The 18,736-nt window shown below is 42.1% G+C and overlaps 1 protein-coding gene across 50 annotated transcripts in view; it reads right to left on the bottom strand.

The window, feature by feature from the left end:
- The window catches only part of CACNA1C (calcium voltage-gated channel subunit alpha1 C), a 494,498-nt gene that overhangs the window by 50,765 nt on the left and 424,997 nt on the right, over positions 1-18,736 (bottom strand). For 31 of the 50 annotated variants that reach the window (XM_080576015.1, XM_080576033.1, XM_080576016.1 and 28 more), the window contains one exon: positions 6,735-6,818. The exons of 2 other annotated variants lie outside the window; for them this stretch is intronic. In XM_080576015.1, the coding sequence (XP_080432141.1) occupies positions 6,735-6,818 (84 nt within the window). Of the gene's footprint in view, positions 1-6,734; positions 6,819-7,441; positions 7,526-18,736 lie in introns of all 50 variants that reach the window. 17 more of the 50 variants (XM_080576059.1, XM_080576022.1, XM_080576048.1 and 14 more) reach the window with 2 other exon arrangements.

The raw sequence follows: 18,736 nt of genomic DNA, 5'->3' as shown, positions 1-18,736 counted from the left end.
AGATGAATGCCAGTCCCAACTGAGGTGCAGGCTAGATGTATGTCGTCCTTCCACCGATCCTTGCTCCCATTGCGGGGTGTGTGTGTGTACAGGACCGTGTCACTGGGGCTGCCTGCTCCAGGCCTTGCGCAGGCCGAACGCCCTGCGGCAGTTCTGCCTGGATAAGGACTGCAGGGTTAAAGCCACTGGTTCTCTGCCTTCAGACACATTGATTGAGGGTGAAAATGAACTTGTGAGGTTTAGTGTGGCTGGAGATGAGGGAGAGGAAAGCAAGGGAGAAAAGGAAGAAAGGAGGGGGGCGGGTTAAAAGGGAAGAGTGCAGGAGAAGGTGATAAGGAGACTTAAACATAGGCTGTCAGATATTCCAAAGAATGGGAGCAGGAGCCCATGACAAATCATATGAAGCCTCTTGACACCAAAAGCAGGATGACTGTAAGGAAAGGCCTCATGCGTCTGGTTTAAGCCTGAGCTGTTTTACTTCAGAAATAAAAGAGACTAACGGGAAAATCAATGTACAGGTCTCCAAGTATCCTTGGGATCTGAACACCCTCCCTGGCCTTACTTCACCAGTACTCAGCAATCAACAAAACTACAGCCCTTAGATGACTTCCTACCAGTAATTTGGAAACTTCTACAGAAATGCAATATATAAAGTATTCAGCCCTCATGAACCTGATGCACAAACTACTACCCAGCAGGCCTGGGCACAACAGACCTGACCAGCATTATCCAGGGGAAGAAATACAGCAAGAAGGGTTTTGGATCTCTCTAACCTTCTTCATAGGGCTGCAATTTCCTGAAACCCCTAGGTACTACGTCTCCCAGATACCACCATGGATCAGATCACACACAACATAGTACCTCCGTGTTTTCTCCTCCTGTCACCTCATTAAAAAAATAAATAGAACCACGTCTATTGAACCTGACACCTGATGCAATGCTCTCTCTTCAGAAAACACGTACTGCTTCAACAGGAGGGCAACGTACCCAGGGAAATACTCCATTATTTCACACAAGCCACAGGTCAGCAGTTCTTTATCCCTGGTAGTGCTGATCTTGTATCTGTGCTGACCCCTGGCTCTTGTCACATCTGCTGTATCACACTGGGTACCTGTCATGCATACATCCTCCTCTGTACATCCTCCAGCATCCACAAACACACTCAAAACACACAAGTACTTTTATGGCCACTGAGTAGCACAGGTGGGATGTATACCAGTCCAGATGTTCTGGCTCAGTCATCCTCATGCACTCCCAGACATACACAGCTGACGTACATAGAGGTACCCATAGATGCAGACACACTCAGAAGCACTGGCAGAACCCCTTGGCAGCAGGCTCACAGGTTGGCACAATCCCTCCCTCCCCAACATCCTTTCAAGACAGACAGACAGAATCAAACACACGACATCCCCACTGCCACTGGTATCCACACTGGTGCTCTGGAGACACGCATGCTCCCACCCGACCATGCCTCTGTAACTCACACATCTGCACGGGAGCTGCCCACTGCAGACTCAGCTGGCCACAGGAACCCATCCAGCTCAGCAGGTGATGCTATGAGCATCGCTTTGGTGGCAAACAAAGATTCAGCCACAGCGAGTCTGGTCTGACACTGGCAGGAGAAAGGATGAAGGAAAAAGGACCCTATTGACCAGAAAGGTGTTGGATCCTCTCTCCAGCTGAGAGGAAGGACATTGCACTAGCAGCTTTCTCAGTGGCTCAGGGTCTGGTCATTTTTCTCCCATCACTTCGGGCACAGTAGTGCAGAGCACAAATCAAACTTGATTTCCCCCTCTGACACAGCACAACAAATTGGAATGAGAAACTTTATTTGCCTGGAGGAGGGGACAGCAGGCTGTCAGTCAGCTTCACAGTACTGAACTCTGGGCTGTGTCTGCTGATGTGGAAAGGAAGGAAATGCAAGCCTGTGCTTGGGGCTACTTCTGGGATGATATATTCCAAATTTGCTGTCTTTTATTCAACTCCTGTAACATTTTCACTCCTATTATTGTTATAATAGATAGTAATCATTTTTTATCACCATAATGTTTTCCTCTGAGGAACGTAAAGTGTTTTGGAAACAATAATGGCAATCTTTTCTTAACTGAGGGAATAATAACAATCTCCAATTTACTGATAGGGAGACTGAGGAATAGGGATCTAGGCAGAGCCCAAGGAATGCAACCCACAGGCCCTACCTCCCAGGCCCTATATATTACATCATCTTTAAATTTATTATCCAAACATCATGCTTGGTCTTAGCACTTAGAGAGAGTTGAAGCATGGTAATGTGCCTCAGGTTGTTTTTTTTTTTTTTTTTTTTTTTTTAATAGCAGATTAACACCCTCCCCTTAATTTACAGAAAATTCTCAAAACTCTTCATTTTGTGGCTAGGAAGTTAGACACACAATGCTTACTGAGAAGCAAAGTTCTGAAAATGCAGTTATGGAGCAAGATTGAAAATAAAGCAACTTACAAGTAAATTTGGCAGAAACTGCATCACTCTCTGAAATTTTCATATCTGCCAGATTTTAACCTGTGTGTTGCACATTATCAGTGGTGTGAGATGAATCTCTGTGTGCCTGTGGGGCTGGCTGGAGGGACCTGGGAGGTGTTCCCAAGTTGCTGTAACCAAGTGGGCCTAATGTGATGCAATTGGACTTACCATAGTTCCACGCCATTGAGGTGTTAAAAGTGAGAGCTCCCCAAAGGACTCAGAAGTGCTGAAGACAACCTGGGGACCTGCCTGATCAATACATGCCTTCTCACTGTGTGTGAATGCACAGCCATGCTAACAAACATATGCTGAGTTTGACATGCAAGTCTACACTCACCCACAGGCATGCAGATGAGCATGCCTGCATACAGAAGACTTTCAGATATAAACACCCGCCCATGAACAAATCAAACTTGCACATTAGGACAGCCACAATGGCTCAGAAAACATGTTCATACACTTGGTTATATACAAAACAACTCATGTGTTTCCACCAGCAACCGCTCACAACACATATACGTGTGCTTGCATACACACGCTCTCACATACAAACATATTCATATCTGTACACTCTCCTATGGATTTGTAGCCCATACACAGGCATCCAGACACATTCAGGAATATGTACTACAACCAACAGAGTACACACACGAAGACCCACACATGCACACTCACATATATCTTAACGAAGGTTTTGGTCTGGGAAATTCCTTTTCAAGAGACAGAAATAATTGTCAGAAGGAATAAAGGGGAACTGCACAATAGATGCGAATGCGTACCTACGCACACACCGTGGTGCCTGTCAGTCAGGGTTCCCATCACAACTACAGCTATGGCAGCTCAGCACCAGCTGGGCATGCTTCCTCTTAGTGCAGACGTCTGATTAACCTCATAGAGATTCCTGTCAGACTAACCTGTGCCAGGTGTCTCTGTCTTTGCTGACTGACCTCAGAGAAAGCTGTCCCTTAGCTCCAAGAGCAGCACCTTCCAGGACACTACCACAAATGTCTGTCAGGTTCTAATGCATTGGGCAGAAACATCTTACCTGCACCTGACCAGGCTAAACATCTCCAATTAGTGGAGTTTGGTGGCATTTTTTTTTTCCAGACTCCAGGTCTACTGGAACAAGACAAGACAGTGTACAGAAACACAATGCAGGGTTTGCTCAAACCCACAAACAGCAAGAAAGCAACAAGCTCCTGAGGAGAAGGGGAGAAGTGTATCTGATAAACTGCCTCACACTGCTTGGGAAGATGACAACTGTCCATCCAAGATGGGCTGCTACTTCCAAAGCCCATCTGCCACAGATGTAACATATCAAGTGCTGCTAGCAGGAAGGGAATCTGACAGGACAAACCAACATACAATACATTCTCTTATTCAATAAGGGTTATAAGTGCAAAGGGATTTCAAAACATTTCAGAACAAACTCCATCCATAGCTGCTGCTTATTTATCAGTGCATCAAAAGATTGTGCAAGTTTTTAGTAACAAACGTTAGAAACTAGTAGCAAAGGATTTGCCTAGATAAAAAGAGAAGATTTAAACATGCCAGGTAACAAAAAGACGTGTGCAGAAATCTGTAAAAACTGTATAGAAGGAAAGGATTCTTTAGAGGAAACACAGGGACCATTATGAAATGCTGTTCATAACCCCTATTAAAAGAGTCAGGGCCTCTCCTGCTGCCTTCTCAACTAAGACAGGCATTGGGAGTTTAGACAGAGGCACACCCTCATTCTTCCCAGACATCCGTAACCTGACACTGGATTCTGGGCTTTGGTTGACATGAACTTGAATTTAGGCAGGGAATGGAAAAGAGAGGGAGTCTTGCCAGTGGTAATTAAACACACTAGTATGGATAGCCCTGGAGACTGAAGATGTGAACATAGCACAACTAGCAGCAGCGCGACCTTCTTGACAACATGCCGAGCATGAGTGTGACTTATCTTGCTTAAATTTAATGTCTGAGAGCTGGGCGCCTAGACAAACCTAACAAACCTAGACAATCTTGAGTCACTGGATGGGCACCTCCAGAAAGCAATTCATTTCCCCTGTCATAGACGGGGAGGAATCAGTTGGCCTGGGAAGGTGTATTTCTCTCCACAAACTGCAGAAGGTGACAGTCATCCTCTCAGATGACTGAATATTAATGGGACGTATATCAAAGTGATTTAAACCATGATATAAAAAATTCTTGAATTTACACAAAATTACTGTGAATTTCTTCAAAAGAGTCCATTAGATTTTCCTGCCATCAGGTTGCCCAGAGAAGCTGTGGATGCCCCATGCCTGGAGGTGTTCAAGGCCAGGCTGGATGGGGCCTTGGCCAACCTGATCTGGTGGGTGGCATCCCTGCCTACGGTAGAGGGCTTGGAGTCAGATGATCTTTAAGGTCCCTTCCAACCCAAGCCAATCTATGATTCTATGATAGGCCCCAATTTATTTGGAAAAACAAAAGGATTTCTCTCCTTTCTACTTGGAATTCTTTTCTACAGACTCAAATATGAGGAGACTCAGGAAAATCTTGCTGATGTTTAGTGTCATTCATCTCCTATTAAATGTAGTTATTTCCTCACCTACCATGTACAGTTCTGCCTGTGTGGATGAGAACTGAACATTTCCACAGTCTGAAGGCTACTAGCAGGTTCCCTGTTTAGTTTTCTTGTGACAAGTGTGGCATAAAAAGACTTTTATGCTGTTCTTTTAAATTAACAACTTTGACCTGCTGATCATTGTAATTTCCCTCTACAAACTTAGCCCAGTCCTAATCTCTCTCTAGTAAAAGGGTAACCAATATTGTTTCCAACATTCTGGGTGAAATTAGAACAGAAAGTAGGACACTTAAGAGATGCAAAAAAAGAAATAAGATTTAAATGTTACAGTTAGAAACTATCTTCTATTCTCTCAAAAGACAAGAAAAATCTGTGTCAAATTAAATATTTAATTCGTTCAATATTTCATTTAATTTCTTTGTTTCAGAATTAAAAAAAAAGGAAGTTAAACAGAAATTAAAGTAGAACCAAAATAGGAAAACATTTTGTTTGAGAAGTTCAAAGCAAGGCATTTTGACTTTTCCAAATTGTTGTCTACATTTTCTCCTAAAGACAGCACTGAGTGAAAACTGCTGTCACTTTTCTGCTTGTGATGGATTGCCTCTACAGTACACAACAATTCCAAGATGGAATGTTTATTCAACAGTAACATCATTCTGCAAATTGATGATTGATTTGCTCTTCATTAACATCTTTACAGCAATTTTCTTTCAATCTTGCTACTTTCCTGTCTTTACTAAGCTGGATTTTGTATTTTTTTTTTGCCTGTGCTCATAATGTCAGTGGGTCCTTTGTAGTCTTTCTTTTGGGAACCTTTGTACGTCCTGCCTGTCCTTTGTCTATTTATTCAGTAATTCTATGCCCATCCACCTCCAAAGAAAGAGGAAAAAGCTTGCCTGATGTGATTTATTCCCTTGAACACCAGCTGTTCATTTCAGTCTCCATGGCTCATTCAATCCTTCACCTGTCTGCTGAGATGGGCACCACTGGGGCCAATCAGTATCAGTTGTTCTGGTGGAGTTCGTGAGATGGAGCAAACCAAACTGGGCTGAAACTCTGGTACTTTGTTTTTATTTGGGCTTTCTGCTTTGTTTTTATTTTATTTTTTATTTTTATTTTTCCAAATTAGAAACTAAACTTTATGAGCAAGATCCTTTAAACAGAGGTGATTTGGTCTTTATTTCTTTTGGAGGAAGCCTGGGTGAGGAGGCACCAGGAGGATTGTTGGTTTGGTTCCCGCAGTTCCACCTCGAAAGAACTGACCTTTAGATCTCTATGGGGTGGAGGGTATTGAACTGCCATGGGAAGCAAAGCATAACACTGGGTAGACCAAAGTGCTGGCCTGGGACTTTTCTAGAAGCTTCCCATGGCAAAAATAGCTTTTTCACTTACGCTCCACATTTCCCATCACTTTTCCTGCTATACAGTTTAATTCATGCCAGGCGGATTATGAAGGGAAGAGAATGATGCAACAGTCAAAAAGTCCTTTAAGTCGTTCCAAAAATTAAATGAGAATAAAAACAAAACAAAACAAAATAAAAAGAGAGAGCTTCAAAACTAAACAAAAAAACCTCTGAAAACAAAATCAAAAGAAAGGAGGAAGGGGGAGGAAAAATAAAGAACCCGGGAAAGACAAATGAATGTTAGAGCAGGCACGATCATGGACAGACGCCAGCTACTTACGTTCACCTCGGTGATTGCTATATCAACAATGCTACCCACAACAATCAAGGCGTCAAATGTATTCCATGCATCACAGAAATAGTGCTGCATGTGGCAGAGAAGCCAAGGAAAGAGAAAGAGAGAGAAAGGAAGAGAGAGAAAGAGCAAGAGAGAAAGAGAGAGAGGGAGAGAGAGAAAGGGAGAGGGAGAAAAGAGGGAAAAACAGGAAAAAGTAAAATAAATTAAAATAAAAAACAAAACAAAACAAAACAAAGCATGAAAGAGGGAGAGAAGAGGAAAAAAATAAGAAAAGAAAGAGGTTACGTGGGCATATTAAATAGTCTCTTACCACTCTACAGTATTGGTTGCTCAAACCTCTGTAACGTTTCACATGATGGAGGGTATCAACAAAAGCCTGGTTAGTCAGAAAGTTACTCTCAAGCATGTCTACCTTTTGGAGGGAAAAAAAGCACACACACCCCAAACTCTGTGCGCTTTCACCAGTCACAGCCTTGGGGCAAGCTATGACAAGTGAAAAAGAAGGAGGCGTTTCCCCCCCTCCTTTTTTTTTCCCTGGGAGAAGGAGAAGGACGACGGCAAGTTCAATAAAAGCATGACTAGAGGGAAAAAAAATCAGAAAAAAAAAGAGAAAGAAAGAAAGAAAGAGAGAAGGAACAGCAGAGGAGGAGGAGGTGGTGGTATCCTGGGGAGGGTAGAGTAATACTCACATTAGTTTCACTGAGAATGACGTCTATAATGCTGCCAATTACGATGAGGAAGTCAAAAACATTCCAAGGATCACTAAAGTAACCCTACATAAGGAAGGGGCAGGCAGGATGGGGATTAAAAAGGAATGTTAGACAGACAAAAACAGTTCAAAATTACCATTAGAATTACTGCCCTGATACCTCAAGGGGTTTTCCTCTTAAGTCTACTTGCTGCTTCTCAAGCCGTAGCCCAGTCCTGGCATCCCTGACTTGTGTGAGCAGCCCCTATCCAGGCAACGTGATCCCAGGCCAGGTATCCCTCAACTCCAACTCTGAGATGGGGGAAAAGGGGAAACCATGTAGATCACTTTGAGCATGGCTTCTCTCAGGAGTAGGGGTTGCAGGTCCAGATCCTCCAGACATCTCTGATTCCTAGCAACATAGCTCCCTTCCACATCTGGTTTAGATTTGGCTGAGGGAAGAGGGCAGGGATGGTGTCATACTGCTTTCTCAAAAAAAAAGACTCCCCTTGTGCCAGGGTGAATATTATTTCACCAGTCTGCATTCCAGATACGCTGCTCTGTGCTGGTGCTGAGAACAGTCAGGTGCTGTGGCACGACAGAGCAGAGGGCACAATCAAGCTGGGGATGTGCTATTTAAACCTTACAGGTTGTCACCTTTATCTTTACCCAGCCACAATAAGTATTACGACAGCCATTAGCCTAACAGTTTACTAATGCTATTCTATTACTAATGCTTTTTTTGTCATAAAACTGCAGAGCAGGACTGGTATTTATGTTACTCTGAAAGCATATCTGCACCACAAAATGAAAGTGTGAATGTAGCCTGTGATGGTGCATGCCACTAGGAAAGGGGAAGGATGGGAGCAAAGTCAGTTTTAACATGTGCTCAGAGTGAGACCTGCTCACTCACTCTAAAGACAGTGCCACAGCATCACTGTGACATTAGCTGTGTAGGACAAGCTACGGCAGATCTCCTAGCACATGCTAAACTCATACCTTCACGTTACCGTGCAGAATTACTTGGAGAGCTACCTCAAACATCTCATCGTCCTAAGCTAATCAGCACTGCTTGTCTTCCCCAACCTGCATGATTTTTGGCTGGATGATTCATAAGGATACAGGACCTTTTGAGAAAAAGTCCTGTTCAGCCTAGAAAATGAGTTTCTATATGTAAACTTCCTGTCTAACTTAATGTCATGAGCAAAGAAAATGTGTCTTGGCCCACTGAACACCTGTGCCAACCTCTCCCCTTGTTCTGCAATCCTAAAAGGAGGTAAGTGCTCCATTTGTGTTTTGGTTTTGTGAGCATGGGCTACTCTGACCTCTCTGTTTCCCAGCTGCAGCATGTCTCCAGTGAGACTGAACCCAAGTTGCACTGCTCCTGCTATTCTTAGCCAGAGAGTCAGGTCATGGGTAAAGTGTGAGTCTGTGTTCCCAGGCAGTGTGTAGAAAGCAAAAAGGAGAAAAGAAAAAAAATCCCACTGGCACTGCATAAGCCAGGCTTGGGAATCTTAAAATACTCCAGGCTCAACCATTATAGGGAGCAGGCACTGGCAAAAAGTGTCTTTCTAAACTCTGAAACACTGCCTACCAGGATGCTTTGAGACTCACAGTTATTTGAGTGGGGCTGGGAAAAAAAAAAAAAACAAAAAACCCCCCAAAAAAACAGAGAAAGCCACTGCCCACGTGATTCCACAGCAGTGAAGGGAGCTGACAGAAAGGACTTTGAAGTCTTCACAACACCAGAAAAAAAAAAAAATCCCTTTGGCCTCCAATCTGAAATTGGCAAATCTTAGCAGATCTACACTGGGAGGAATAATCATCCCATGACTAGTCATTACTACACAATTAGCTACAACAGGGAAGAAGGAAACAGGAGCAAAAGCAAATTCAGAGAATATTATTATTCAGCGTCCAGCCTAGAAAATACACAACAAATATTAGAATGAATTCAGCAGTGATGTCCAGCATCATTAGCAACCAGATGGACCTGGAATAAAACTGTAATTAGACTTCACCAAGAGGAAGGGGAGGGAGAGAACAGCAGATTAAATTGTAGAGGCAAACGCATTTTGAATAGATAAGGGACAGACACAGATCGTACAGAGTTGCAAAAAGTGCCTTTGCAGCCTGATGCGACCTTGGCAGAGAAGACACTCGGAGGATCAAAGAGAATGGAGTAGAAAACAGACCCAATCCTCCTGCCCCATTCATGTGCACATTCCTGCTGAAGGCAATGGCACCACTTACATGCCAAGTTAATACATGCATTGAATAGCATGGCTATCTTTCCCTTTCCTTCTCAAATTGAACAGTTTGGTAACTATTAAGGATGTCAACAGGAACCCAAACAACTCCAAAAAAACAGAGTTTGCTTTTGGGCAGCTGCAAGGGTGAGGATCCAAGACACGCTGGTCATGTGTTGCCCATGAAAATGACGACTCTACTTTAAAATTTGTGGTGATGGATATGTGGTTATTTTTACTATTTTTATAATAATTGGCATCATACTGTAAAAAATATTTTGGGGGTAACCAAATTCACAGTTTCTTTTTACTGAGAAACTTTGGACATAAAGCCCAACAGCCATTGCTGCTGTTAAAACAGCATTTGCTGCTGGTACAAAACCCAGGCAACAAGCAGCAGTGAATCCTGTCCTCAGATGACCACTGCAACCAGTGAATTCAACATTGCTCCCAGCTGCAGTAATGTAACCTCACCGGAAGCAATGACATTGCATTAACATAGTTGGCACATTTCAGGAGAGATTCAGGCCTGGAAAGAAAATGTCCCTTTTTCATTGCTATCACAAATAGCTGCTTTGGACTTTTGTGAGACCACAGAGTATCTGGAGTCACTGCTAAATTCTATGGAGTTTCTCCAGATTTACACTGTGAGCTCTTCCCCCTGGGGTGCTCTGCTGAGTCTCATCAGCCAGCTCCTCACTTGAAAGTCATGGGCTGACCTGCTCTGGGGTCACAGAAAGACCAGCACTATTGCATGTTACTGTGTGGCTGTGAGGTGGACTCAGAGAGCTCTTCTCTTCCTCCTGTACCTCTTAGATGAATGATCAAGAGGAACCACGGATATGAATGCAGTTTTACTCAACCCCACATCCAATATGCTAGTGTTGGATTAAAGAAACACATGAATTTAAAAACCTTCCTTTCCTCCTCACCTGCTCCCTCTGTTTCAAACAGAAGGGTGAAAAACAGGAAGATATTATTCACAGTAAGAGAGCTTAAAGAAAACAGAGAACATAGATGCTTCATTTGTGTGAATGGTAATGGAATCCTTCCTAAAAAGCTACCCTCTTTGGAGACATTCACCTACGAATGGCCATTACTCAGGTTTGATTCAGACCTCATAATCTTGTCAGGAGTTATGAGCACATATTAAGAGTGAATTACACCCCTGGCCCGGGGACATGCTTCTTGTGACCTCAAAGTACCTCACTGGAGCGTACCAGGGTGGCTAATGACAGACAAGCTGAATGAAGGGAGAGCTTTCCCTCTAGTAAAGAGGTTGTATTTCCAAACTATTTTTCCCACCAGAAAGTTCTGTATACTTTTCCCAAGGGGAAGGAGGTCTGACTGGAAATAAATTGATGGCACTGTTTGTTTTTGCAGTACAGGAATTTAGAGTGCAATACCATACTTTACCCTTAAAGGGAGACACTTCACCCTGATTTAGCTGTATAATTTCATGTCACATTATGGCAGCCCAAGAGGCATGCTGGGGAAGGGTAGTCACCCTCTCTTGTGGGAGTTCTCTGGAGGTCTATGAAGCTTTCAGGGAGAAAGGAGGACAGAAAGAGACCAGGAGGATTGGATTGAATATTCAAGAAGCATGAAATAACCCCACCGTTAGAGCACTTTTTTTTTTTCTTTCCATTTTTTATTTCCCCAAAGGTAGCAAAGAATAGTGAATCATCACATGATCCATATGTTAATGAAAGGCTGAGCATAAATATGCAGTAGCTGACTGGAATGGAATCTCATTTGTGTGAGGGGAGCAGACATTGTAGCATTTCAGAATGAGTATGCCAATCATTTTTATGTTTCCTAGTCACTGAGATTAGCTATCAAAGAAGCTGGGGTTTGTTTTGGTACTAATGGAACCACTGAAATCTCTGGAGACCATTTCTTTTACTTTCTGCGAATATGAGATCCTAAATGCAGTATCTAAGAAGCCTCATTAACAACAAGGAAAATCACCCACTGGAGCCTGTCAGAAGGTCTGAGCTCAGAGTCACCTGGGGCCCATAATAAGTACAGGAGGTGGCTGGAGAGCTATACAGCTGTGCTGAAGCACAGAAACCCTCACTGGAAGGGTGCTGTTTGAGTTGTGGTACCAGCTGGGTTATGAGCATCCAGGCCTGTGGGAGCTGCAGGGTCATTTCTGTGTTAATTAACATGGAGTTATTGGTCTGCTTAGTCCCAGGTTTTCATTTCTGTCTCCTATGAAGTGGTTGGCAAAATTAAAAAAAAACAACAAACAACACAAACCCTCTGAGAGAAAAGCCTCTAAGGATGAAGAGCACGGCAAGGGCCAAGGGTATTCATTGGGTGGGATCTGAATGCACTAGAGAGCATCTGAAAGGGTCAGATACTCTCCAGTGGAAGAAGGTGCCACAATGTCATAGGATAACAGGGAAAGATATGCATGCATGCATGTATGTATGCATGTATGAATACAGAAAGGAAGTATCAAGGCAGAGAAAATGAGACATATAGATAACCACAGGGCCTAAAAGGAAATCAAACCTTGCCACCACTTATATGAAGTGAACCAACATACTCAGATGACAAAAAGAAACATTAATCTTAACGAGTAAGAGTATATAGGAAGGAGAGAAAGGGGTTGATTGATATTCAGTGTGATTCCTTATCAAAAATATCCTGCTGATCGTAAAGGGCACCAAAGCAGACTTTGCTGGTGACTTGAAAAGTGGGATGAACTGCCACAGTTTGGCTGATGCTTAATATGGGAATTCTTTTCTGAAAATGCAGCACACTATTTGGAGTTGTGAGAGTCAGTTTTCAGACTCCATTAAAAGAGGATTTCCTGGAAAGAATTTTTGCAAGGGACAGTTTCATTGGAAAACAGAATAAAATCAAATGACATTTACACAGTACTGTGACTTTTGGCATACCTTCTCACAGCAGTTCGGAGAGATTCGCATATAAACTGAGAAATCTTACAAACCTACTATAGCTGCTACCAAATGGAGATAATGCAAGTGCAAGTTCTGTTATGCTGAGATACCATTTAGCCGTAACAGCAATCAGAGAAATTAGCAGAAGCTAATAGAGAAGGAATAAAGTGGAGGATGCAGCTGCTTGAAGCTCCTGACAGGCTGTGGGAAAACAGCATCTATTTGCATACTATCTATCAGCTCTCATCCATTGACGGATTAATTCTGAGACTCAGGCTCCCTGCAGTTCACCTACCAGTCACTGTAATGAGTCACTGCTGCAGGGAATTGCACAACTCTCCCTTGTACTCCATCAAATCTTTCTACAGACAGGGAGCAAGGAGAGGAGCTTTTCAGCTCCCCAGACAGTTCCAAAGGTTTGCTTCATTCTGAAGAGGTCTCCTGCCTCTCTCTGCTTATTCCATAAGAAAATAAGACCAACTTGTAGAACAAGATAGGTGCTCAATAACGTTGATATTTAACTTTATCCTCTCTCACTCTGTTTCATACTCTCTCTCACAACTCCCACATAAAGATGTCAGTAAAAGCAGACAGGTGTCCCTTGGTGCCTGAAAGCCTCTCTGGACATACTAGACACTGACAGAAACAAAGGAGTGGTAGGACTTGAATGGTTCTGTGATCTGGATAAAGACCCCAAATGTTTATTTCAAGGTCACTGGTACAAATCTAAGGTAGCTTGTTACTGGTTAAAAGTGACCACCTACTGATTATCGTGTGAGAGCCTGTAGGTCCTAAAGTGAGTTATCGGTCTCACAACTTCTAGTGGACAAATATCTCAACCACACACAAACAAGAAAAGAAATAAAAGAATAAAAAACCACCATTGCCTGAAGAGAGATTCCTAACTCCTGTTTTACAAGCTTAAACATTTACAGAGGCTGGAACTACATAATTTCTTGAGTTAGAACATTTTTTTATGCTCTCTACACCTACAGATAATCAACAATATTGTAGAGACATGCTTAGAGAGGCCTTCATCATATCTGTTCTGGGAACTGGGAATTCCCATTTCCAGATCTTGCAACCCAGATCATTCCACTAGAACGGTATTTTCTAGATATTCCTTTGAGCCCCTCCATTCCCACCTATGTGGTGGTACAGTTATCTCACACCTCTCTGTATTTCATCTCCTCTAAAATGGCTAGTAGTATGCAGCACTCAACCACATGGGAGGCTTAAAGTGCAATGTTATGGCCACAGGTCCTCCAAAGACTGGCGCAGAAACAGCACGAAGGCAATATGGAAGCACGTATTATGATGTATTATGGAAGCATCTCTTATTGTTGGGACAGATTATATTTCAAGGCAACATGCTGGGAAGGCCTAAGGAAATGATAACAGCAAAACATGCTGAAACTGGATGATTCAACTAGCTGACCTTGATGTCAGAGCTAAGAACCTGGGTCGCTCTTAGCTGCCTTTGAAGAAAGAGTGAGCTATGCCTCAGAACAGTAATGCCTAAGGCCTCCTTGGTATAAATGCATGAAAATTAAGCCAAAATAAAAGAAAGCTCTCTTATCAATGCTGCTGGCCACCTAGAAAAAGTGAAAGAAACTTTCTTAGTTTTCCTACAGGTATGTTGTGGCACAGTGATACCCTATGAGGAGTTGGGCCCTTTTCCTTAGGAGCAATAATTACACCAATCATTTAGCAATCACTGCCCTGCAATCAAAACCAGACTTGCTCTCAGCAAAAGGAAATGAAATCAATAACAGTCTTACTGGAAAGACTGAAAAGTGAATGTGATGGCTTGCTATATCTGAACAGATCATTTATCACAAAATGGATTCTGTGAAAATTTTGCTGTCAAATTCCATTAGGAAGGAGTCGTAAATACTCAAAGACTTTGCAAAGTCTATAAAAAGTAGGTCTTAATGAGAATGAAAAAATAACTTCTGAAGGCAATAAACCAAACCATCAACAAGAAAAAGTATCATGAAAAGAGCAAAAGGATAGGCTTTGCTATCTAAGCCAGTCTGTCTTCTAAAGTAGGACTGACATCCCAGCTTAGGGAAGAATGATTCAAAAGAAGTAAAACAAAACCTGTAAGAACATAATCTTTCAGTCTGAAGAGCCATTTACTGTGTGGGAAGATGAGACAGTGGCAGGAATTGGTTGAAGAGGCACTCTGAATACAGGGCTGGACTTGGAATAGTTTCTCTTGTTTCTGTATGCACCACGGGAAAAGGCTATGGACTGCTTTGCCATGGTTGCTGTGTGGATAGTGGGTACTCACTGGAAGAAAGGCACAGTCTTCCAGAAACAGGCTAGTAGATATGACTGATGAATATAGATTCCAGAAACAGGCTAGTAGATATGACTGATGAATATAGATACATTTTAAGGTAAATTTAATGGAGGTTAAGTTATCTCCATTTTCAGAAAGGCTTGATTTTGTATGGATTAGAGCAGTTATGTAGTCCATCAATCACAACTTTCAGAAAGAGTGTGGTTACACTCATTTACACTTGGGGAAACAGGAATATAGAAAACAAAAGTCTCCAAAATCCTACAAAAGCCAGGTGGATGGCAGAGAAGTCAACCATCTTAGACTTCATTTCAGTGACCACTTGGCAGTGGAAATGTTGTTTCCTAAACCAATGAACAGTTCTTAACAGGGGCTGCATCACAGTCTGTTATCTGATACCATTCTTACATGAAAAGAGGATTCACATCTATGAGAACTTTTGACCCTTTAAAATAACCTTACATGAAGCGATAGAAGATTGGGATTTTTCTTCTGTGAGTGAGAGCAAGTCACTTTTTCCTGGATCTGTTCCCTTACATGCTGCTGCAGACGCTGTCTGTGCTGTTGTGAATGAGACCCCAGTGCACCATCCCACTGGGCTTTTAACACTGTGTGAATAATTTTCTGTATTAAATAATTAAGTGTAATAGCTAATACAGCACTTCCCACACTGTTGCATTGTGCAGTCATATCATTATTTTTGATCATTTATAATGACATTAAAACCCTCAAGTGCCAGACTGAAAATAAATCTGTCACAATGTTGCAGTAATATGCAAATTCTCTGGGTACATTTGCTGTGAAGGAAATGGTCCTCTCTCATTGAAGCTCTTATGAGGTTTCTTTAACATTTTTTTCTGCCTGCTGAATTCTCCATTGATCCTCCAGAAAGCTGGAGGATTACACAGCTCTAGCTGATGAGTGTTAGAAACGTCATACATCCTATAAAACAATATTTAAAGGATCTATTTGCGTGCAGAGAATTGTTGGCTTCCTCCTCCAAGAAAGAGAACATCCTGCAGTTAAACAATGCAACATGGGAAGCAGCAGATCAAATAGCCTTTTTGTCCCTCATCAGTTGTTTCTATCATGATGTGAAAGGACCACTTTTTTGCACAAAGAGGGAAATTTGTTCTGTACACTTATTTCATTCTTGGCCTCTTCTTTGGGGGTGGCAACAAAGAAGCCAACTGGGATCAACTCTGCTGGTGCCCTTCTGTGACGTACGTTTTCCAGGAGGAAATTGGAGAGACCAGTATACTTCGTTCAGGATGCCAACCAGCCCTCAGAAGGAAGACTTGGATGCTTCCTGACTCAGATTCCACAAGAGGTATGAGCTAGGATTTACTGCAAAATTCCACTTCTCATCATCAGACTAGTTTCTTCTGTTACATTCACCTACCAACTGTTTTCACACTGCATGACTTGTTTAGATGGAGTCACGCCTATGCCATCTCAGAATATAAGCATATGCACAATAGAAAAACTTTAGTCTGACACTACTTTCCTTTCCTTTGAAGTGTTGGGAATGGCCAGACTTCCCCTCCCACACATACTCAGGAACTGGTGAGGGACTCAGTGAAATCTGGAAGTATCAATGAGGATTTGCTGTACTTTCACAGTTATTTGCTTGCTGACTCCTCATTTGTGGAAATTGTTACTAAAACAACCAAATCCCTGAGTGTTCTGATGCAAATTTCTTTTTCTGTACTAAATTGGAGAATTTGTTGTTTAAGGCTCTACAGTTACATCAGGTACACTGTTTAACTTAATGGGTCAGCACAGTAAAACACCAGGATGTGGTTCCTTTTTTTTTTAATGTCACTTCCATGTCAGATGTCTCCATAACAGACTCCCGAATGGTTTCAGTTTAAGGCCTGGAATAACAGCAGTGTTGTGGCCCTGGGCTAGTGGGATGCCCCTCCACGTTCTGCAAGGGTCTCAAAGCCAAGCTGCTTAGAGAGGGCAGTGGCACAGAATGTGCTGCAAAAGACTCACTTCCTTTCTGAGCCTCTCTTTTCTCTCTTTTGGATGAAATTCAGATAGAAATTCCATCAAGCAAGCAGAATCAAAAAGCAAGTCTACCTGATGACCCTCTGTTCCAACCCACAAATGTGTATAAAGGATTGAGATAACTTTGTCGTCCATGTCCACAATAATTATTACGAATATTTCTTGACTTTACATCAGTCACCTAAAAATGATGCTCTGACATACAATATTTTCAGTATCACTTAGCAAAGAGGCTCATTCTTCCTCCCAGACCTACAGAAACGAAAGGCTATATGGTCCGCTCTCCATGTGACATATATGCCATGCAAGATGCATGAAAATCCTGGCAGAGAAGTAATCACAGTAAAGAGAAAGCAGAGGACCAAGTAATGAAGAATTAAGATTTTTCCCTTTTCTAGTGTATTTCTGAAAACCTTGGGCCTGAATCAGCGGTTCTTTGGGAGACTCAGACTGACTGCATACATACTGTGCAGTGTCTGGAGATGCATTTCAGAAATGCCAGGGACTTCTGGTCATGTAGCTGCAGGGTTTATTGAAGCAGCTGGCAGTAATTCCAGCTGGGCTACTGGCTATATAAAAGATGCAGAGGAATATTAAACATATTCAGACTTCACCCAGAAAAAAAAAAACACACACAAAAAAAATGGGGTGAAAAAGAAAAGCATTTCTGGGGAATCATGCTGTTGTTAACTTTTTGCAACAGAGCTGAGATTATTCCAGAGAAGTGGGGAAATACACTGCACCTGATTTTTATTGCAAATTATTTTGATGAAACAGTACACAGGAAGGTTCTGTGGTTGAGATACTGATGTGTTTGAACATGGAGGCCTGGGATGTCTGCCAGAGAACTTCAATAAAATGTTGAAACACAAAGAGATGTTCATTAGCTTAAAAGCTATGGATTTTAATTCTCTTTTTCGTTTTTAAAAACCTCTTTCCATGTCCACTTTTCCTTTCATCCCTGTTTCTGTTCTTCTTTTCCTTCCATTTGTTTTGCCCGATCATTTATTTCTCCATTTTACTAATATCTTCCTCTGTCTGGATCTTTTTATTTGTTTGTTTTTCTTTTTCCTTCCACCTCTTTTTTCTTTTTCTTTCTGCCTTAAGGAATATTCTGTCCTTTCCCACTTTCCATAATCTGTGTATGGCTTTTCTTCCCATCCAGATTTGGTTTCCCTCTCCTTTTCCCCCAGACATTGTTCTTCCTGTATATTTAGTTCTCTCACTTCCTTCAGTTTACATACATTATTACCTGACTATTCCTAGTTCTCTCCATGCTGCTTCTTACCATCATTATCAAACAGAGCTCACTCTTCCTATTTGTTGAATGAGGTATATTTTTCCCAACCACAGATCCCAAAATATATTAGCTTTCTTACCCCTTCCTTTGCCATTTCATACTCTAACAGAGGCAGGGTTAGAGACTGCCCTTACTGTTGCGCTGAGTAGACGAATCAATCAGCAAATGCTCTGTCTAGATGCTGGCTGCCCGAAACAGAAAGAGTAATACTGAAGCTGAGGAGATGAAACAATTAGAAACCAATTACTTAGGTTATGAACCTGCCAAAGGCAGCAGACAAAATCTACAAAGAGACCTTTTACAACCAGAATTGTGTATCTGAAGCCCATGAGAGGGAGGCAGCTACCTGCACCGTGGGATCTGCATGGCTCTTTTTCTGAGCCTGTGGATAACCCAACAAAAATTAAGGCTTGTTTATACTACCTACACATTTACACAACCTACACTACTAATTTATACCACTATACTTCATCCTAGACCATGTGATTTTTAACCAAACATGACTCCTATGTCT

Source organism: Anser brachyrhynchus (assembly GCF_964034855.1).
Source record: "Anser brachyrhynchus genome assembly, chromosome: 1".
In the NCBI taxonomy this organism is placed as follows: Eukaryota; Metazoa; Chordata; class Aves; order Anseriformes; family Anatidae; genus Anser; species Anser brachyrhynchus.
Note: the sequence above shows the minus strand (reverse complement) of the source record. Positions and strands in the feature narration are given on the sequence as shown.